Source organism: Notechis scutatus, chromosome 1 (assembly GCF_049901735.1).
Source record: "Notechis scutatus isolate UNSWTSFEM ecotype Mainland chromosome 1, rNotScu1.2, whole genome shotgun sequence".
Classification (NCBI taxonomy): domain Eukaryota; kingdom Metazoa; phylum Chordata; class Lepidosauria; order Squamata; family Elapidae; genus Notechis; species Notechis scutatus.
Genome location: NC_142009.1, coordinates 69,056,017 through 69,079,575, shown reverse-complemented (window position 1 = coordinate 69,079,575; position 23,559 = coordinate 69,056,017). Strand labels below are relative to the sequence as shown.

The window sequence follows — 23,559 nt, the reverse complement described above, 5'->3', positions numbered from 1 at the left end:
ACCTGGAAATAATTTTGTACAGAATGAAAGCACATAAAGGTCAGCAATGGAACAATACAGTACTTCATGCTGAAGTACTTATGTCAGTTATGTTAATCGTACAGATCCAGACATGTTAAATTTTGCATATAACAGGGATGAGTCAAGGTTGGCCGTGATCTAACTGTGCTGCTTTCAAAGGGCACAGGATTAATTACATAGATTTTGATTTAATGTGCCTTTTTTAATTTTGAGAAGATGTAGGAAATGTACTGTAATTGAAAGACTAGAAAGCCAGAACTATGTGGTGTATGATCAACCAACAAAGGGAACGAGTGGACATATCCTACAAAGTGATTCTATCATCAGTTTACTTACAGTCTATCTGAGGACAATGGAGTTACCATAGTTGGGCTGTAAGATTTAGGTGGGCACTAAATAGCAACAAAAAGATACTCTTTCTTTCTTTCTCTTAAAAGAAAGAGGAAGGGATGGGAGAAAGAAAGGAAGGGAGGGAAGGGAGAAAAAGGAAAGGGAAAGGAAAGTGAATGAGATATGGATGGATGGACAAATGGATAGAGGGAGAGAAAAAGGAAAGGAAGAAAGGACCACAAACCCTGGCATTAGATGCAGCTTCAGAGTATCAAGAATCTTAATTATTTCTGACAATGCAACTGATGCAAGTTTTTCACAGAAGCTGTATAGATGAAGTAGCTACATCTGTTGTCCCCTTCTCTGTATTTCCTGTACCCAGCCACATCGTCTCCCCAACCAAATAATTGGAGGGGAGGAGGAGATTATGAATACAGCATCTAAGTATAGTATATAAAATCATACATTGCAATGTCCTACCTATCAATGAATACTTCAGCTTCAACCATAACAATACAAGAGCACACAATAGATACAAACTCAAGGTTAATCGCACCAAACTTACTGTGAATCAGTTATGGACTGATTCTCAAAACTCCAAAGGAAATACGACTTCAGCAACAGAGTGGTCAATGTCTGGAATACTCTACCTGACTCTGGTTTCTTCCCCAAACCCCAAAAACTTTAACCTTAGACTGTCTACTATTGACCTCATCACTTTCCTAAGAGGTCTGTAGGAGGTGTGCATAAGCGCACCAACGTGCCTACTGTCCCTGTCCTATTGTTTTTATTTTATTTTATTTTATTTTTCTTATATGTATCCAAGTATTCATAACTATGTTTTTACTTATACCTATTATCTTGTAAACAATTGACAAAAATAAATAAATAAATAAATAAACTCAGTGTGACTGGGAAACAGGTAGAGAGGTTTGCTTCCTTCCACTGTATCTGTCTGATGTTTTAAGAACAATTATATTTTAAAGCCATATTAATGTTAGACCACTAGAAAGGAGCAGAACAAGAAAGCTTTTCAGGAACTCTTTGTCCATTCATACAATTTAGAGGATGGGTGGGGTTAAGGAGAAATATAGCTGTTGTTTCCTTAGGCAGAAGCAAAAAAACTCAAGCAAACTATATCCCATCAAATGAAGAGAAAATGATATTTTATGTCAAAGATGCCAAACAATTTTTTCATTCTTAATGCCAGACTAAAAGAAATTATATTTGTAGAACATATGAGTGGCAAGTTACTTTTTCAGTTATGAAACATACATTAATATCTGATGTTTGCATTCTTACCAATGGGGAAGAAGACTCTCTACCACACATTCTGTACATACATTCTTCTTTAGCGCTTTAGGCAGTATTCCTAATTTGTACATGGTTGATTTAGGCACCATAATTTCTCTGTTTCTAGAGAAGGCCTTGCGTAATAGTCAAAAGACACCAAGCACAGAGATCAATGCAGATTTCCCATCTTGTCTATATTTTGAAAGGCCCAGGGCAAATTAGGGTACTTTACCAGACACCACTAGCAACAAGGTTATTGATTTGTTTGTTAGATTTATATATTGCCTTTCTTCTGGGAGTTTAAGTTGGCTCTTACAAGGATCACTTACATTTTATTCCCACAATAACCCTTAAAATAGATTGGACTGGGAGAAAGTGACCTGATACAAATGTCAACCAGTCAGTATCCATGACTAAAAATGGTCTTGAACCTGAGTGTTCTGTCCTAGCCCAAAACTAAACACGTCACCACAATTTACCTCCTACTTCATATACCTGAGATAGCCTTTTCTCCCTGGTATTCTCAGTAGGTTTTCCCAAAACGGATTATCTTATTCAGAAAAAAAAACCACCCTCTAATATATAACTGGTGAGATTGTCAAGAAAAATTAAACATCATAATATTTCTCCATATCTGAGCTTCTCTGTAATATTAATCAGTTATAGCATTTGTTGTTCTTATTACAAGAGACTAACATGGTTCCTCCTTTATAGTGAATTTGTTGAGATAGGCATAGTGAAAGTCTAAACATTTCAAGATTCTTCTCCCAGAAGTACCCTGAAGATTCATGCTCTAGCCCTATCTTCTGACTAGGTAGTTTCTGCTGCCACCACCTGTAGAATAGACGTATCTCACCTAGCATTCTTATCTAACCTTAGTGCGTGAGACACAGGACTGTCGAAATTCATATTGCTTTTCTGGTGATTGAAAAGTCAAAATGAAAAAGTTAGAATAGTTTGTATAGTGCCATTTCTTTGCCAACAAGTATGGTGAATCAATTTCAATCTCACAAGAGATAAACAAAATTAGGAAAGGTTTTAGTTCCTGCTCAAATTTTTCAAGATCAGACAAGGTTCATCTTAGCGTGTTAGACAGACTGAGTGGATCAGCCATATTTAATTAATTTAAAAGAGATGAAGGTCAACACCATGGACCTTGAACACTTGCAGAACAACCCTTAGCATGCCTCTGAAGGGTCAGATGCAGTCTTATCTGGAAAAAGGTACCATATCCATGTAGATGAGCAGTATTGCTATAAAAATCTAAATGATTGAATATGCCATTGATGATTAAAAATAGTTGAAAATATCCTTTTCTGACTACCCAGAAGCTCCAGCTAACAATTTATTTTGCTGCTAAAATTTTATCCTATTCTTATTTCCCAAGAAAAATGCATATACTTCAACCCTTCCATAATGCAGCATGCAATTGAAGCAACAGGGTTAGCATTAAGTGGCTAGTTTCATTCATAAGCACAGCAAAGAACCACTGTCACTTCAATTCTATATCTATAAAGCAACCACAGGAGACAGTCAGTGAAATAATAATTTTATCTTTTATAGAACAAGACTGCTATACAAATAAATGGTTTCACTAGATGTGCTTCAGAAAATTGAGCCATGTGACACGACTCTAGCTACAAATATAAAATGATCCTGAACTACAAATTGCAGAGACCTATTGCAGATATTAATAATGGCTTTAAATACGTTTATTTCATTTAGCAGTTTATATTTAGATAGGGTAAAATATGAAAGGACTCATTCAACAAATGACATTCTGGGTTAAGACTCTAACTAAACCTTTAGGCATTCGAAGAAGAAACAGTAAAATTAGGAGGTAGGGGGTGAAAATGGCTGTTTCAGACTGAGAATTAGTAGCATTTTTCACCTAGTAATATCTTTAAGTAAACATGCCAGCTTTTAATCAACTATTTAAACAGATGCCTTAGGTAAGTTAAAGTGGGGAGGGGGGAATCTAATAGCAATATCACTTAGACTTATGTACCGCTTTATAGTGCTTTACAGCCCTCACTAAGCGGTTTACAGAGTCATCCTATTGCCCCCAACAATCTGGGTCCTCATTTTACCCACCTCGGAAGGATGGAAGGCTGAGTCAACCTTGAGCCTTTTAGGTAGCTGATATGCCAAAATGGTAAAAAATAATATGTTAAATGAAGAGAAATGGGGAACATTTATTTTATAACACTGCATTGATATTTGAAGAGTCAGTTTTACCAACTGTTTGGTTGTGAGAGACTGCAGTGTCAATTGCATATTCATACATATATGCTTTATTTTCCTTGAAAACCAACGAGCTCAGAAATAATACATAAAATTTTGTTTACAGTTGGAAGAAACAGAATTATAAAAAGTTCCTTAAATAGTGGGTTATTTTTTCCTACATATAGCATTTTTGTTCAAATACTGTACACATTATAAGCTCCAGAAAGGCCATTGTTCCATTCTAGTACAAAAAAAAAAAAAAGATACTGAAACAAGCAATATTCTATTTCTGTTCTCAAAAATGGAGGATGGAAAGTAGATGGATAACTACAATGCAGAAATTGCCAGCATAAAAATACATTACATTTAAAACTTTGCCTTAAGCAGTGTTGCTGAAGAACAAGTCTCCCTTGAGCTCCATGGATTTCCTTTCTGGAAATATACGTACAATTGTATTTTTTCAATGTGGGTTGTGTTTGGACAGGCTTACTTGAAATCCAGAGTGCTGAGACTGCAACCTTAGTATATTAATAGACAACATAGCAGCAATATATCTGTTCTGAACAGTTTGCAGGGCTTCGGCGGCAGCAGGAATCCGCGATCGTGCGCTGTTTCTGCTGTGCTCGCTGCTGGAGTGCCCCGATCCAGCCGAATTTGGGGCTATAGTTACCCTGTAGAGGTAACTGAAGATAGGGGAGATCCGGTAGGGGTCCGGGGGAATCACAACCCCCCTCCTCAGCTGGCTTAACTCCCTTTTCCAAAAGCGGTAGAGCGGTGGTCAGCAATGGCCGCCACAAAGAAGCTCTCATCCAGATAAGAATGTGCAGGAGGAAGCTGAGAAAGTGAAAGTTTTGGCTGACTGGGATAACAAGCAACATTTAAAATACCCTGGAATTTAAATTTCATCAAAGATACATCGTTCCCAAAGAGATCTGGAAAAGCAGCGAATGAAAGTGAAAATAATTTACTTCTTGATACAGTACATGTACAGTTGCACCAGTCATAGTATTTCTATGTTATACCTTTTTATTACAGAATACAGAATGACAGAGTTGGAAGGAATCCTGGTGGTCTTCTAGTCCAATTGTTCTGACCAAGGCTTCCAGCACACGCTTATTTTAAAAACAAGTCTTGTTTTATTGCAACGCTGGGAATTATTTTCATTCCCAGCAGGTAATGAATCTCAAACAGTCCCTCGAGATAAGCATCCACCTTTCTTTCCTGTGAAGTGCTGCCAATAACAGATGTGTCGAATAAACTAGAACAAAAACTAACCAAAGTATAAAGAGCTTCAAGAATGAATCTGAACAGAACAAACAACTTTGCTTCCTACAAAGGTATCGTCATCTTTGCCTGTACTTTATACCTTATGGGAGGGGCAATCACCTCCCAGCCTTACTCCCAAGTCGCCCCTTTTGTTTCTCGCCTTCTAGCAGCTCTGCGCACACGCACACTGGGAACAGGCTCCCCTGGGTCCTCTGCCTTGCTGCTGCCAAACTCTGGAGATTCTGGAGGCAGCACCCCACTCCCAGATGGTCCTGGCCCCATCTCTACATCGGACTCAGGACCCTGTCTGAGTCCTCTCCAGACTCCTGGACTGGTCCTCGTTCTTCCCCCACTGTCTGATTCTGCTACCATCTGCATAGGCTGCCAGCAAACCACAACACTAACCCTGTGCTCAGGCAGGAAGTCCTATACCATTTCCCACAAATGACTGTGCAATCTCTTCTTAAAAACTTGCAGTGTTGGAGCATTTACAACTTCTGGAGACAAGTTATTCCAATGATTAATTGTTCCAACTGTCAGGAAATTTCTCCTTAGTTCCAGGTTGCTTCTCTCCTTGATTAATTTCCACCCATTGCTTCTTGTCCTGCCTTCAGGTGCTTTGAATAATAGGTTGGCTTCCTCTTCTTTGTGGTAACTCCTGAGATATTGGAACACTGCTATTATGTCATCCCTAGTCCTTCTTTTCATTAAACTAGTCATGCCCAATTCCAGCAATAGTTCTTTATATGATTCAGCCTCCAGTCCCCTAATCATCTTTGTTGTTCTTCTCTACACTCTTTCTAGAGTCTCAACATCTTTGTTACATTGTGGTGATCAAAACTGGATGCAGTATTCCAAGTGTGGTCTTATCAAGACATTATAAAGTGGTATTAACACGTCTCATGATCTTGATTCTACCCCTTTGTTCATGCAGGACTGTGATGGCTTTTTTGGCAGCTGCAGCACACTGCTGGCTCATATTTAAGTGATTTTCGACTAGGACTCCAAGATCCCTCTCACAATTACAACAATTGAGCCAGGTACCACCTATATTGTACCTGTGCACTTGGCTTTTCTTGCCTAAATATAGAACCTTACTTTTTTCACCATTGATTTTTTTTGTAACAAAGGAGACAAAAGAGCTGCTTCTTTATGACCCTGTTTCACAGCACATTACTGGTTGGAAGGCAAAGCCCTGAAGGGTGTTGCTAAAACTCTGGGCACCTTGAAGAGGCAATTCTAACTTCTAAGCTATCTTCTAACTCTAATTTCCCCATCCTCCCTTTCCAAGAATAGTAGAGCAAGCCCAACATAGGTCCAGGACCAAAGATCCCCATCTTGACCTCTGATACCAATTCCAAATTTTAAATATGTCATTTTATAACCACTTGTAAGTGTACTTTCAAGCAAATATATCTCGGGAATTACCATACCACAATTACAAAATGAATCTGAGAAAGAAAAGCAAATTTCAGTAACAAGCTGTAACAGAACAAAGATCTGAATAACAGAGGAATCTAATCCTGTCATGTAAATTTGGTATTTAAATCTGTTGACAGACCTTGGGAAAAAAAGGAAAGGATTATATCTTTTGTACTAATAAAATCTGCCAAAGACATATAATTTTTGCAATCCTGAATCATAAAGCAACTTAACTTTTTGTTAATGTCATCAGTATATATAGACGTCTGAACCTGTATCCCAATGCCCTACTGAACCCGGTAAGAGTTATGTCTAAGTAAATATTATAGGAGTGCAGTCAAAGTTAATAGGAAAGAGATATCTTTTACACATTGCACTTTGTAATGTTATAGTAAAACTATAATACTGTATATGAAGCAGCTGTCTTCTATGCAGCAGCTTAAAAGTATTGTGTTGCTAAATAGCAGAGATGGTATCTGCAAAATGTAATAGTGTTTTTAAAAAGTATAATAGATTAGACTTTTTTTTGTTACGAAATGGATAGCTTTGGATTTAAAGGAAGATAAGTTGTAATATTTAGACACCGGAGAAGTGAAAAGCAGATCAAATACAAATTGTTTCAAGTGTGTAGTTAGTGTTGACCAGTGATTTCATCTGGTTTTCTAAAGTGCTCTCTGTTGACAGCATGGCTTAGCTTGGATGGCTGCTTGAATAGTGACTCTTTTGGAAAATGTGACCCTGAGTGCATTTGAGAAAACAAAGAATAACTCTGGTAGATTGGCTGAGTTGTGGCATTTACTGAATTCTGGGCATTCAAAGAATAGGGTTGGAAGGGAACTTGGGAGGTCTTCTAGTCCATCCTCCTGCCCAGTGCAGGAATCCTCATATCATTATGGACAAATGGTTGTCCAACATTTCTTGATCTTGACCTCCAGTGCTGGAGCACCTATAGCTTCAGAAGGCAGGCTGTCCCACTGCTTAATAGCTTTTGCAGTCAGAAAACTCCTATTTGGTTCAAATTTGGATCTCCCACTGCAAAGCTTCCACCCATTGCTCCTTGTCTTACCCTCAGGTGCTAGGGAGAATAAATCTACTGTGTCTTCCCTGTGATATTCTTTCATGTATTGGAAGACTGCTATCATGTCACCCCTTAGCTTACTCTTCTTTAAGATAAACATAACAAACTCTTTTAATTACCCAACAAAGAATTTGGCCTTCAAATCCCTAACCATATTTATTATTATTCTCTGCACTCTTTCCAGTTCCTCAACATCCTTTCTACATTGTGGTGACCAGAACCAGTATTCCAGAGGTGGTCTGACCAGTGCAGCACAGAGTAGTACTATCACTTTCGATTATCTTGATATTATACCTCTATTGATGCAGCCCAAAATTGCACTGGCTTTTTTGGCAACGGCAGCAGCAGCACATTGGTGGCTCATCCTTACTCCATGCTCTACCAAGAATCTCAGGTCTTTCTTGCAAGTACTATTGCCAGGTTCCATCTACCTTATACTTGTGCATCTGTTTTTAATTGCTTAAGAATAAAACCTTAAAATGCTTAATGCTGAACAAGGTTTTGTTGGATAGGACCCAATATTCAAATGTATCAAGATCTTTTTAAAGCTTGAGCTTGTTTTCATGGGTATCAGCAGTATCTTCTGCTTTGTGACATCCTCCAGGCTTTCTCTTGGCTCTTTTATTTGAGCAGACTTAAACATGTGAAGGATTTTGCATCTTTTATTTCATGCTCTTGTGCAATGTTGATGCAGGTTCGTTTATCGGGCATTTGGCTACAAAGGCATACTTGAATTTAATTCTTGGTTTATCTGTTTATCCCTTTAGCCCTATAAGTATAAAAAGAAGAGTTGTTTTGCTGAGCAAGGATGTGAATATGATTCATGAATACCCTTTGTTCTGAATGTTTTGGGGTGTAAATGCTGGCAGCCAAGTTTGTCTTTCCCAAGGTGAGGCCTCTCTCCTGGGAAGAAATGCCTATTTATTTATTTCCTTCCTTCCTTCCTTCCTTCCTTCCTTCCTTCCTTCCTTCCTTCCTTCCTTCCTTCCTTCCTTCCTTCCTTCCTCTCCTTCCTCCCTCCCCTCCCGTTCCCTTCCCTTCCGCAAATATTCTCATTCTGCCAGGCATAAACTGCAATTTCTTCTTTTTGGCATCCAGCTATTACAAATATTCCATTCCTCCCCTATAAGTCATAATTTAGCAAAATAATTACTGGAAAGAATAGAGATGGTCCATCTTTTAACTGCCTGGAGGTTACATTTAGGCACATGGAATTCATGGATGGCTACATATTAATAACGAAGGAGTATGTATTGTACATCCCAACAATGCTATGAGCTATACCATTGACACTATATATTACCAGAAGGTTTATTCATGAAAATCAGGTCATGGGTAAAGAATCAGAATAAATATAATCCATTGGACAAGAAAATAGGCTATATTCATTCACTTCATTATTATTATTATTATTTTTAAATCCAACCCATCCCAAAAGCACATTCTCAACCAGTACAGAATTGATATGATACTGAAAAATGTGTCTCCCAGCTCAGATGATTATCCAGTAAGCTACTGGAGAAGAGAGAAGGGCAAATTCAAGTAGTTCTGTTACTTTTGATGTGGCTAGAATAAGCCAAAAGGACACCCAGTTGCTGATATCCCCATAGACTAAAGGAAGCTTCAATGCTGCACAGAATGCAATCCCTTAAGAGTGGCCCTTAGCCTCCAGTCTATCTATTTCCAGAAAAGGAGTCAACACAACTATTTAATTGCTTTCATTGGCTTTTAATTGCTCATAGTTTAGTCTGTCAGGAAACTTAAGCACCCTATCAGTGGGCTGTAAATCATAATCATAAACAACATTTCAAAGTCACTTTCCATTTTAACTACAAAGAAACTGATTATTGAAGATGCACCTTCATAATATTAAAGGTAGAATTTCACTCCAATCGTTTGGTATAATTTGGGGGAATGGGGGATGGAAAGCAGATATCCTCATATATTTAAAATAGGTGTTTTTTTGTACTATTTCCAAGCACAACTCTAGTGGGTTACCTTGAGCTCAATGGTTCTCTTAAAAACTCAGAAGGCTCCCTGGGGATTGAGAGATAACATCCACGCTTGGATTTCCTCCTTAAAGCCTCTTTTCTTCTCCATTCCTGGGGTAGCAATGTGACATAAAGCCCTCCCAAAGAGCATAACATTGCAATACTAAGCTTTTAAAGTTTGGAGCTCTCTCTTTCACATTTACTGTAATTGTTCATTTCTACTATACATTTTATTTCATGGAGGTTTTCTTTTTAAGTCGCATTACAAACCACTCTAGGAATGGATCTGAGCTAAAGGAACAAATTGATTTGCATCAAAAATATTAAAAAGCAGGGAAATTAAGTGAAGAGTTACTTCCAATATTTTTCTTTGCATTTAATGCCAATAATTTATGAACCAGAAAAGAAAATGTTTCATAGCGATTTGGGAAGATAGGGTATTCCTTACATCAAAGTTGTTAAGCCTGGATTCCCCAACGGGTGTTAAGGAAAACAAACTAAACAGAATGTGCAGCGAAGTCAGATAGGAAGACAGGTAAATGTGTGAGATAAGCCTTCTTGTTAACACGCAGTAAAAGTACAGATACGCTTGTGCTATCAAAATTATAATTTATTCCATTTAAGAATTATAGCATAGTCATTATAAACAGTCCATTAGTCAAATACCAATTTCAGTCAAGTCTTGTCAGGGATACTCTATTTGCAAAGTCCGTGTTGAATAGCCGATGTCAGTACACTTACAATAAACCTGTCCAATCTTCTCTCCGTTGAGAAATATCAACACACTTCTTTACTCCCCGTTTCAGCAAGAATGCAGTCTTCAATAAGCCAGCCAGTAAGAGCCAGAGAGTGCCTTGCTGCATATATAGTACTTTTACAGCTGCACCCTTAATTACATTCCTTTAGCTTAAAGTCACATATACTTTATCTGACAAACCATGATTCATCATTTTATTATCTTTACCCAAAACAGTTAGGGTAAACAATGTTATCCCTAACATCCTCCCCTTTTGGGTAATAATAATAAATATTACAATAATATATCCATTTACACTTTCAAATCATAATTGTCACAACTCTCTTTAAATTTTACAACACCTTGAGCTTTTGTAAACTGGTCTGCAATATTTTCTTCCGTCATGCAATACTCAAGTTTAATTAGACCATTTTTTACAGATTCTCTAACATTTAAGTATCTTAAATCAGTATGTAGTCAGAAAGCAACTATGAAAGGAAATGGTTACAAATTGATTTTTCAACAGCCCCAAGTATGAATTCACTCATAATGCTGTACATTACTGAGACTAGTATGTTTAATTCCAGCCTTCCCCAGAGGAGAGGAGAGGAGGCAGCTGGTTGAAAGACAAAAATAAATCTATTTATCATTGTAGAGAAGAATTCAGGCCTAAGATATTGTATACAGACAAAATAACTGATGGCTTTATGAAATCCATAGTCCATGGAGTACTATTCTGTAGGAAGAAATTGTTTTAAATGTTTTAATGACATTCTGTAGTTGCCCACAGAGGGCATACAATAGGTAAGCACAGGAGACCAAGATATCAGCAAAAGAGATAATCAAGGACTATAAAGAGAATTTATTATGGGGAAAAAAATACGATACAGAATTTCACTAGAAGCCTGGTATTTTGTCACTATATTTAGGCTGAAGTATCCTGAGTATACAATACATTGCATTTATATTCTAGTTGGTGGGATGTGGGTAACAGCATGTTTACTTGCAGGATAGTCATGAATTAGAGATCTTAGAAAGTATAGAATACTATATTTAAGATAAAATTAGGCTTTGGTTGAACTTTTGGCATATTAACCAAAATATTTTACTGAATATTGCTAATATTGCAGCGTGGAAATGGCTAAGACTTCACATATCTTATATGAAAACTCAGTTGATCAAAGACATAATATGTAGTGGGGTCAATATTCCTTTGTTGATGATCTGAATGTATGGGAAACGGTGATTTACATGTAAGCAGAATTAATGAACGAAGTAAAGAAAAAATATGAGCTTGTAGAACTGAAATAAAGGGGAAGGATATAGTAAATTTGAATGAAAACAATCTGATTCATTCAATGGAGTTGACCAATACATGGAAGTGTAGGTATAAGCTTATTTATTTATGGTATTTTTATACTGCCCAAAAACTCTTTATTCTAGGAAGCTTAGATATGAGAGAGCTAACAGTCAGAAAATATGAATTGGTATCATCGTGGAATGGACTGTGACCTTGGGGCACAGGAGAAAGAACCACAGGCCAGGCAACTATAATGCAAAAGATATTTCAGTCTACAGAAGAAAAATGATTATGGATCCATCACAGAAGGGATCCTCCCCTAATTTTCTGGAAGTTAAAAGTAAGAGAGGGGAGTGGTGCTTTCAGACTTGCAAGATCCTGTTATTATAATCTTAAAATAAAAGTAGCTTAGTACACTTGGTTTGTGCCTCTTTTCTGGACTAACTTCAATGTTCAGAAGGGCTGAACTTCTATATTGTTCTGGGTGCATATGAAAAAAGGACTCCATTACATGATGATAGTTGCATGTTATATTCCAATGATTAATGTCGATGAAAGAACCAGAGATGAGTTTTGGAAGAAAAGGTAAAATATTCTGAATAAATATAACCCAAAGGAAAAAAGTCTATGGTTAGCAAATAATTCAACATTACAAGACTGTTGAGATAAAACTAGAATAAATGGTGATTAATGAATGTGGACAGAATACAAAGCGAATGACCAATAGAAAAATACATAAAACTGATTTTCTCATAGAGAGAAAAAGGATTAAATCTCAAAATAAAAGTGACAGAAGAAAAATGAGTAAGTAGAAATCTAACACTAAGAAAGTTGTGTTAGACTGAGTTAATGAGATCCCCCAAAAGAGAGAATTTTGAACAAAAGGAACTGCATGAAACAGTATATGGATAAATGAAAGCAAGGATTGCAAAAATAATGAGGTATTATGAATGGTATTTCCTTTCCTTTCTCTCTTTAATCTCTTTTGTTTGCAACTTTTTATTCTTTCTCTGAACTTTGTTTAATGTTGTTTACTCTAAAAGGGAATAGTATGATTGGTATGTGTATATGTATATATGTAAAGTTGATTTGCAATGCACATTACAGAAATACTTTCAGACAACTGAATAAAGGGGATCTGTAACTACTAAAGAAAAGTAGATATTAGTTGAGGTTAAAGTTGTTTAAATTCTGAACAACAATGGCATTGAACCTATGCCCCTTAATAATTGGTAAAGTGGTATTACTAAAGTATTATTAAAGTTTGCAAAACATTTTGTAGTTGTCCTAGATTCAGGATAGTTTATCTCTAGATAAGTTTAATTTTCCTTTGTAGACAGAGAAGTTACACATGGAGAAGTGAGTCTGGAAGATAAATTAGAAGACTGTTTACTTTTCATTAAATGAAAATGTATCAAATAAATGTAATGTGAGTAACTTCAGGGAATGGCCCTTCAACTTTCTTTATCTGATCAAGTGGGGATTGAAAAATAAGGATCCCTAAAATTCAACAAAACAATCAGTGTTAAAATTTTCTTCCAAATTAGCCCTTAGCCTTGGGGTAAAATCTACAGTCTATGTGCATCATCTCTCAAGAACAGTCTTTGTTCCACATTAGACACAATTTGTAGTGCTTCCCTACATATATGGACCTTGGACTGGTAACAGTTTGGGGCATTTGCCTGGAAGCATCCATGATGGTTATTAAAAAAACACTTTAAAAATGCATATGATATTCTTGGCACCTCCTCATCTGAAGAAGAGATCAAGGAAGCCCATAAAAGCCTTGTTAGAACCACAACTTTCAGGGAGAGAAGAATCTGGGCCAAGAAACATTACAGGCAATGCAATAGGAATCTGTTATTCTTTGTCATTTTCTTAACACAGACAAAAAATGAAATTGAAGGCTATGAGATAAAAGTCTGAGAATGCCATAAACAAAGATTTTGTAAGATTAGAGACTATGCCACAACACTATATCACTATTTTTCAAGAGCTAGAAACAAAAACTTCCTTTATTAAGCTGGGCAGTGTAAACCCTATTGTGAATTTTCATACCATAAAATTCTCACCAGAATTTTCTGGCTTGGTCTTTCAGATCACTGAGTATTAGTTTCTATAATATTTTACTATGAAGATCAGACATGATTGCTTTCCTGGCTTTTGACCAATTGCTTTTGTCTTGGACAGACTACTGATTATTAGTTTGGAGATACAAACTGGAGACGTAATGTGTCAAAAGTGGGAGATTTGTTCACAGAGCAGAACTAATAATAGAGAAAATGCAGTAGTCTGTGAACATTACACAGTCAGTAGTAATGTACTTCATGCATCTTTTTAAAATGTATTTGCATATGTCAAAATACTACACCATACTTTTTAAATATTGACATTTTTCATTTTGATTTAATATGACTATGAGATTATTGTGTAACTACAAACATCTTCGAACAACTGAAAAATAATTCAAGGATTTCAATCAGAATAGAGCTGGAAGGGACCTTGGTGGTCTTCTAGTCCAACCACTGCTCAAGCAACAGACCCTATACCATTTCAGACAAGTGACTGTCCAGTCTCTTCTTAAAAACCTCCAGTGATGAAGCACCTACAACTTCTGAAGGCAAGCTGTTCCACTGCTTAATTGTCCTCACTGTTGGGATGTTTCTCCTTTAATTCCAGGTTGCTTCTCTCCTTGATTAGTTTCCATCCATTGTTTCGTTTAAAGATAAATATACACATAGTCTTTTTTGACTCATGATTTCATTTCTTTCTCAAGTAAAAGGAAGGATTCAATCTATTGATGTCAACATTATCATCATCATCATCCAACCTATCTTAGTAAACTGTGGCTGTTTCACGAGATTATACTCTAACACAGGCTTGTCCAACCCGCGGCCCACGGGCCGCATGCGGCCCAGGTCGCCTTGCAATGCGGCCCAATGCCCACCCCAACCTTCAAGAAAGATCCAGCGAGGAGGAGGAGGAGAGGCAGGCGCGGAGGCGGGGTGGAGGCGAGGCGAAACAACATAAAAGGCAGGAAGCCACAGCCCAAAAGTCCCGTCCCGCCACCTCCTTTTGTTGCCGCGCTGCTGCTGCCGCTTCTTGCCCCCGCCGCCGCCGCTGCCGTTTCTGCCCCCGCCGCCGCTGCGTTTCTGCCCCGCCGCCGCTGCTGCTTCTGCCCCCACCGCCGCCGCTGCCGCTTTCTGCCCCATGCCGCGCTTCTGCCCCACCGCCGCTGCCGCTTCTGCCCCTGCCGCCGCTGCTGCTTCTTCCCCAGCCGCCGCCGCTGCCGTTTCTGCCCCGCTGCGCCCCCACCCGTCGCCACCGCCGCTTCTGCCCCTGCCGCTGCCGCCGCCGCCACCGCTGCTTCTGCCCCCGCCGCTGCCGCCCCCCCACCCCGCTGCCGCTGCCGCTGCCGCTGCCGCTCCTGCCCCCATCACTGCCTTCTTCCCCCACCGCTGCCGCTTCTGCCCCACCGCCGCTGCTTCTGCCCCGCCGCCTGCTCTGCATCTTCCCCCTCCGCCGCCGCTGCCATTTCTGCCCCGCCACCGCCGCTGCTGCTTCTGCCCCCACCGCCGCCGCAGCCGTTTCTGCCCCCGCCCGCTGCCGCTTCTTCCCCAGCCGCCGCCGCTGCCGTTTCTGCCCCCCCGCCGCCCCCCACCCGCCCCCCACCGCTTCTGCCAATGCCGCTGCCCCCACCCTGCCGCCGCTGCCGTTTCTGCCCCGCCACCGCTTCTGCCCCCCGCCGCTGCCGCTTCTGCCCCCACCCGCTGCCGCTTCTTCCCCACCGCCGCTGCTGCCGTTTCTGCCCCGCCGCCCCCCCACCCCGCCGCCACCGCCGCTTCTGCCCCTGCCACTGCCCCCCACCCGCTGCCACTGCTGCTTCTGCCCCCCACCGCCGCCGCTGCCGTTTCTGCCCCGCCACCGCTTCTGCCCCACCGCCGCTGCCACTTCTTCCCCACCCGCCGCCGCTGCCATTTCTGCCCCGCCGCCGCTGCTGCTTCTGCCCCTGCCGCCCTCCCCCCACCCGTTGCTGCCGCTGCTTCTGCCCCCGCCGCTGCCGCCGCCCCTCCCACCCGCTGCCGCTGCCACTGCTGCTTCTGCCCCGCTGCCGCCACTTCTGCCCCGCCATCGCCATCGCCGCCGCCGCCACTTCTGCCCTCACCGCCGCCCCCCACCCCGCAAAATAAATAATAATTTTTATAAATAATAATTTTTATAAACAATAAATAATTTTAATAAATAATTAATAAATAATAAACATAATTTATAATTTATAATTTATTATATAATTTTATAATATAATTATTTTATAATAATTTATTATATGTGCGGCCCAAACCAAATTTTCATCTTCTAATGTGGCCCAGGGAAGGTGAAAGGTTGGACACCCCTGCTCTAACATATGAAACAGACAAGAAATTTAACCATTTCAAACAAAAACAATAGAAAAAAGTGTAAACAACAATGGGATCAACATGCAGATATAAAACAAAAATATTAATTAAATCATTTATTCTTGAATAAAATTATACAAATTAACTCATTTAAGCCAATTCTATGATGAAAGCCTCTCAGAATCACTGTATGAGACAGCATACAATGGAATGTTCATAAAAAGTATTTTAAAAAGACACGAGTGGCTGTTGGAAGGAGAAAGACTATGCATCCAAGCAAATACAAAAATGATTAAGTAGCACTTCTGGATTCTGTGCTTTTATGAGTAAGCAAGTTGGGTTAAGAAAAAACTATAACTGTTTGCTCTTAAATCGTGAAAGAACCAGAAGCAACTAATAAGAGCAAAACTCTTTAAAAAGGAGAGAAGAAAAGATAGGAATAAAGAACTCTGGTTCCAAAATATAAAAAAATTCCAGTACACCTAAGAAAAAGTAATGAAATAAAATAATTCCTAGCGCACACTTTTAAAAATTCTCATTATTTTGTTCCTTTTATTGTTTGTTTCAACCTGTATCTACTCTCAGCACAAGTATTGACCCATATTACCTGGTCAAAAGACAAATTTAGCTGACTCACCTTGCTTTGCGTGGAGCACATGACGCAATCACATTCAAAACAATACTGACGCTTCAGGTTCTGCTGGCGTTCAGGAGTGGGCATTACAGTTTCAGTATAACTGATGGTGAGCTGCATGTGACAAAGACCAGAAAGACTTATATTTTGACAAAGAATGCATATAAAACTTATGCAGCCATTTGAATACAAAAAGAAAAAAAAAAAGGATTCCAAGATTAAAATACTGGATAATCATCTAAGAGGGACAGCAGAACATTTTTTCAACATTACATTAGAAAATAGGTAATCATTTTAAACCATAAATTTATATGGACATAATCGATAATTCTATATTGAAGCAAATTTCCAGTGAACACTATAGAGTCAGGGAGAATTACTGGACTTCAACTCAGAGATTAGAAGGTGATTTTCTTTGTGATACAAAGAAAAATCAAGCATGTTCAGTGGGGCAAGTGTCTAATAAGAACCAGAAAAATAAAGGATGGCTCAAATATCTTCTCACTCACATAGAACTATGTCCATTGCTTTCTGTCAAACTAAACTAACTCATAATGAGCTGTAAGTACAAAATGAGTTGCAAAGTCCATGCTTATCTTCAGTTTATACTTGGTCCATTGTTATAGTAGATAATGTATCTTGAGTCTTATAAACTTATTTCACTTTTCCTCTTCTGGTGTATCTGTAAGGACATTGGAAACTTTCACTTCCTTTCGACTAACCATCATGTTTAACCTCAAGCTGTGATAAAGGTTAACAAAAAGTTGTGCACATTTAGTTGTGAATAACATTGTAGAATTCTGAAAAATGCAAAGTTTAGAGTGCATGTAAGTATATATGTATTCCGATTATTATTTACATTTGATAAGTGCCAGTGCAAAATAAATGTATTCTCCATCTTTCCCAAATGATAATTAAACACAGATTCCTGAGATTTGGACACAACACTAAACTCTGGGTGGGTAAAAATGCTTTTAGACATTATTGTTATACTGTAGGAGAATACTCCAGTCTTATTTACCTAATGATAAACTACAGTCCTACACTTAGTCCTACACTTAGACAAGTGTAAAGTTCTACATTTAGGCAAGAAAAACCAAAAGTACACATACAGACTGGGTGAAAACAGGCTTAATAGCAGTAACTGTGACAGGGATCTTGGAGTTTTAGTGGACAACCAGCTAAATATGAGCCAGCAGTGTGCAGCAGCAGCCAAAAAAGCTAATGCAATCCTAAATTGTATTAACAGAGGGATACAATCAAGATCAAAGGAAGTACTAATACCACTCTATAAAGTCTTAGTAAGGCCACACCTAGAGTACTGCATCCAGTTTTGGTCACTGTTACGTTTGGAGAATAATGGAGACCAGACATCTGACCAGTGACTTCAACTCTTTAATAACAATAATTAGAATAGAACAGAGCAAGGCTATGGCAGCAGTAGCCCCTTTTATAGGGTTGGCTGCTACCCTATTAACCAATACTAAGTGCATCAAGTTCAACTAATAACCAATAAGAAGTGTCCTAAGCTTGGCCAATCAGAGGCTTGTTATGAACCAATCCTTGTTCATTGTTTAAGGACCAATCAAATGTGCAGGCTCCCAAAACCTGCTTTGCATTTAGGTTTAGTAATTTTTATTCATTCACAACACCCCTCCCCCTTGGGTTCCGTTTGGGGGGATCTGTAACAAAATCTTCAAGGTAGACAGGCCGTTTGGTCTGTCTGGATGATTCGTGGCTCCACCGGGTTTGTTCTCAAGTCCGGTTCGGTGGAGCGTTTGGATGATCTTTATTAAGTTCCGTTTCGCTGTACGGTGATTCCGTGCTGCTTCCGTTGTTGTTGTCTCCGCCAATCAATGTTTCTTCGAGGTTTTGCAGTTCGGTTTCCCCGTGTTCAAGTCCCATGGAAAAGTCAACTCCCTCCCGTTTCAATCCCGGTACTTCGGCTGGGCCGTAGGGTTTCCGTTGGCCTGCTATCCGTCATATCGAAAGTCAATTTCCTCGATATTTCCTCCCCCTCAGTTGGTGAACCCGGGGAGCCATGGGCGCTGGGTAGTAATCTCGAACGGAGTTGGTCTATGTGGCGTTTCCACACCCTACCATCGTCTGTTAGCAGGCGGTAAGATTTAGGCCCAGTGAGGTGGGTAACGGTGGCGGGTATCCATAAAGGGTCGCCGGAGAAGTTTTTGGCAAAGATTAAATCGCCTACCTTAAATTCCGGCATTTGCTGCTGGAGCCGAAAGGCTTTTCGGGTGCGTATGCGGGGTGGAGCCGGTCGAGTGCGATCGTAGTTTCCGCCCCATAAGAAGTTCGGCGGGCATTTTGTTGGTAACGCTGTGGGCGTGATGTGCTGCAATAATAAAATTCGATTGATTTTCTCATCGATGTTTCCGATTCCATTTTGTGGAGGGTCTTTTTACAAACTGTACCATGCGTTCTGCCGCCCGTTCGCCGCAGGGTTCGCGGGCGAGGTTAGCGCATGGCGGATGCCCCGGTCAGCAAGATATTGTTCAAATGGTAATGCTGTGAACTGTGGGCCGTTATCCGAGACAAGGACGTCCGAGAAAACCATGTGTGGCAAATAACCTGTTTAATTTGTTGACAACTGAGTCCGTTGTGGTTGTGCTCATTCGATGGATCTCGAGCCAATTTGAATAGGCATCGACTGTAATAAGGAAAGTGTGCCCTTTTGTAGGCCCCGCAAAGTCAATATGGATACGGGACCATGGTCCTCTAGGAGTTTCCCATTTGGTTGGGCTTGCTTTAGGTGGGGCGTTGCTGACGTCTTGGCAACGTTGACAAGTAGCGACCCAGGCCTCGATTCTTTTGTCGATTCCGGCCACCAGGCATAGCTCCGTCTGCGAGTGCTTTCATCCGCACGATGCCGGATGTCCGTCGTGCAATACCGCTAAAACAGTTCGTTGCAGTTTGCCGGGATTACGACTCTATCGCCCCACAAGATGCAGCCCTTTTGAGAAAACAGTTTGGTTTGGCGTGCTTTAAAGGGTGCCCATTCAGGTGATAACTGTTCTGTTGGCCAACCACGCTCAACCCAGCGTAGGATGTGTTGCAGGACCGGATCTCGTTTTGTCTCGAGGGCAATGTCTCTCGCCGTCAATGGCGGCGCGTGTAGAGTCTCAATTTGCAGCGTTGTGATGGTTGGGGCTGGATCTTCAACCGATTCTGGGAGCGGTGTTCTGCTCAATGCATCAGCGTGGAGAATTGATTTCCTGGGCGGTGTTGCAAGGTGTAGTTATGCGCCGCCAAGAATTCAGACCAGCGGGTCATTCTGGGGGGACAATATATACGGGGTTGGTTTATTACCCGCAATAATCCCCAGTAGTGGTTTATGATCAGTAATTATTGTAAATGCAGGCCCATACACATATTCATGAAACCTTTTAACTGCCGCCACAATAGCTAAAGCTTCTTTATCCAGCTGACTATAATTTCTTTCAGCTTTAGCTAAAGTTCGTGAAAAAAATGCGACGGGAGCTTCTGCTCCGTTCGGTATCACGTGGGCCAAGATTGCTCTAACCCCAAAAGGTGAGGCGTCACAAGTAATAGTTAACGGCAGAGTCTCGTTGTACTGCATAAGTACAGAATCAGAAGTTAGCAATTTCTTTACTTGTTGGAAAGCGTTTTGTTCACGTTGTCCCCAAACCCACGTTGCTTTTTTGTCTAAGAGTCTATGTAATGGTTCAGCTACGTTTGCTTTATTGGGTAAAAGGCGTTATAAAAATTGATAAGTCCAAGGAACGCCTGTAGATCTGCCTTGTTCCTTGGAGTGGGGGCCTTCTTAATTGCCTTTAGTTTGTCCTCAGTGGGATGGATTCCTTGACTGTCCAGGAGGTATCCCAAAAACTCCACCCTTTCGGTACATAGCTGGCATTTATTTTTTTAACTTTGAGGCCTGCATTTTGGAACCTTTGTAAAACTATGCGGAGTCGTTTTTCTAGAATGTCCTGTTCGGGCGCATGATGAGCACATCGTCGAAATACGGTACAACCCTCTTATCCCTTGTAACAGCCTTTTCATTAAGCTCTGAAAGATTCCTGGAGCGCGCTCACCCCGAACTGGAGCCGGTTGCATTTAAATGCGCCCCTATGCGTGGCGATAGTTTTGCGCCTCAGCGGTGGCCAGATCTACAGGCAATTGTTGATATGCCTGTGCTAGGTCTAGTTTGCGAAAACTTTCCCGCCACCCAGGGAATGGAGCAGGTGTTGCACTACCGGCACTGGATACGCACTTTGCTGAAGTGCGTGGTTTAGGGTGGCCCGGTAGTCTCCACAAATTCTCAGTGACCCATCAGGCTTGATAGGCATCACTATTGGGGTTTCCCATCGGGCGTGGTCGGTGGGTTCCAGCACGCCTGTTCTATTAGTTTATCGAGTTGTTCATCGATTTTTAGGTTTCAGGGCAAATGGCACCGGCGGCTTAAGGCAGATGGGTGCTACCTCGGGGTTCAAGTTAAATGAGATCGGGGTCCCCTTGTACTTGCCTAGTCCGTTCGCCAAAACGTCTTGGAATTCTTGCACGAGGGCTTCCTCCCAATTGTTGCTCTCGGCACGGTGGACTCCAGCTACAATGATTCCAAGCGGTCTGAACCATTGAAGGCCTAAAAGACTGGGCCGGTCACGGTCCACAACAGTCAGTGGCATTGCGACGGTGCGGTCCTTGAAAGAGACCTGGAATCGGCGGGACCCGACAACGAATTCGGTTACCCTGGTAATCTTTGAGGATAACCCTTTGAGGTTTAGGTCTTGGCGGCGAATCATCGGGATGAGCTGTTGAAGCGTCTTCCAGGACACCATCGAGAGGGATGATCCTGAGTCCACCTCCATTACACAAGGTTTGTTTTCGATAGCGACCTCTACTCGGATTTTCCCGGCATCAAGGGATGTGGCGTGGCCTATGGTAATTGTTTGGTGGGTCTCTTCCGCCTGGTTTCTTCACGCCTGGTGGAAGTGGTGGACGGTTTGTTTCTGTAGGAGTGGCTTCCCCATTGGTGATTCAGTTTGTTTCGGGTGTGCCGAAGAATTCTGAAGACTGGCATTCGGCCTGTCGGGGTTTGGAGTTTTGTTTGCTTCTGCAAACCTTGCGATGTGACCTCTTTTCCGCAAATGCGGCAGAGTGCGTCGAGGAATTTGCAGCTGGATCGTGGGTGATTCCCCACATCCTGCACACGGTCGGGATGAGGTTGTGTGAACTGGTCTCGTTCGCGGAGTCGGTTGACCTCTTCCTCATCGCTTTCTGATGGGGATTCTAGGTCTTCGTGGTGAGTCGATACGCGGGTGTCTCTCTGAGCGAGGCGAGGTATCTTTGGCGAGTTGACGTAGCGGTGCGTTGGTGCGGCGCAGATCGGGCTGCCGACTTTTGGTCGCCTCCGCTGCAGTGGCTTCTTTAAGGGCATCGGTGAGGCTGATGTCCCCTTAGCCATAATTTTGCTCTGGATCGTGCACGCCTTCTTAGGCCCAGAACCAGGCGGTCTCGGAGGGCTTCTTCTAAATCCGAGAATCCGCAGAGGCCTCCCAAGTTTGCGGAGGTCCGCGATGTAATGGCAAGGCTTTCACCTTTCCGTTGGTCCCTCTGGTAATATTCGTGTCTTCTGACTAAGGTTGGCACGGTGGGCGCAGTGAGCCCGTAGCAAAGGCTCGAGGGCGTCCCAGTCCATCGCTTTTACTTCGGCTGGCTTGGCAAGTGATTTTGCCATTTTAAACACGGTAGGCCCGCAATGGGTTAGAAATATAGCTCTTTTTTGCTGGTTGTAGCGTCTTTCAAATTGTTGGTCTCCAGAAACATCTGGAACCGATCCATGTATGACTCCCAGTCTTCGGTTTCTGGGTCGAATGGAGCGGGTGGTATGGCACCGCTGGTCATGTTGCCGTTGATGGTGCGTGTTCGACCACGTGCTCTGTTGGTTGCTCTGTAACTCAGTCAGCTCTTCGGTCTCCGCATCCCATCCTCGTCGCCAGTGTTACGTTTGGAGAATAATGGAGACCAGACATCTGACCAGTGACTTCAACTCTTTAATAACAATAATTAGAATAGAACAGAGCAAGGCTATGGCAGCAGTAGCCCCTTTTATAGGGTTGGCTGCTACCCTATTAACCAATACTAAGTGCATCAAGTTCAACTAATAACCAATAAGAAGTGTCCTAAGCTTGGCCAATCAGAGGCTTGTTATGAACCAATCCTTGTTCATTGTTTAAGGACCAATCAAATGTGCAGGCTCCCAAAACCTGCTTTGCATTTAGGTTTAGTAATTTTTATTCATTCACAACAGTCACCACACTATAAAAAAGTTGTTGAGACTCTAGAACAAGTACAGAGAAGAGCAACCAGGATGATTAGGGGACTGGAGACTAAAACATATGAAGAATGGTTACAGGAACTGGGCACGGCTAGTCTAGTGAAGAGAAGGTCCTGGGGAGACATGATAGCAAGGTTCCAATATTTGAGGGGCTGCCACAGAGAGGAAGGGGTCAAACTACTTTCTAAAGCACCTGTAGACCAGATAAAGAATAATGGATGGAAATTGAACAAGGAGAGATTTAACCTGGAAATAAAGAGAAACTTTCTGACAATGAGAACAATCAACCAATGGAACAGCTTGCCCTTGGATATTGTGGGAGCTTCATCACTTGAGGCTTTCAAGAAGAGATTGGACTGCCATTTGTCAGAAATGGTGTAGGGTCTCCCGCTTGGGTGGGGGATTGGACTACATGACCTACAAGGTCCCTTCCAATTCTGATTACCTGTTATCTGTTACAGGTTAGTTTTATATTCAAATGAACTCAGAGATGAAGAATTACATTTTATGTCAATAATATCTCATTCCATTAATGTGTTCCACTTCTTTAAT

The 23,559-nt window shown here is 41.2% G+C and overlaps 1 protein-coding gene across 1 annotated transcript in view; it reads right to left on the bottom strand.

Annotated features, from left to right (window-relative positions):
- Positions 1 to 23,559, bottom strand: part of SMYD3 (SET and MYND domain containing 3) — a 334,148-nt gene that overhangs the window by 39,111 nt on the left and 271,478 nt on the right. The window contains exon 8 of the mRNA XM_026669387.2: positions 16,698 to 16,808. Within this exon, the coding sequence (XP_026525172.1) occupies positions 16,698 to 16,808 (111 nt within the window). The remainder of the gene's footprint in view (positions 1 to 16,697; positions 16,809 to 23,559) is intronic.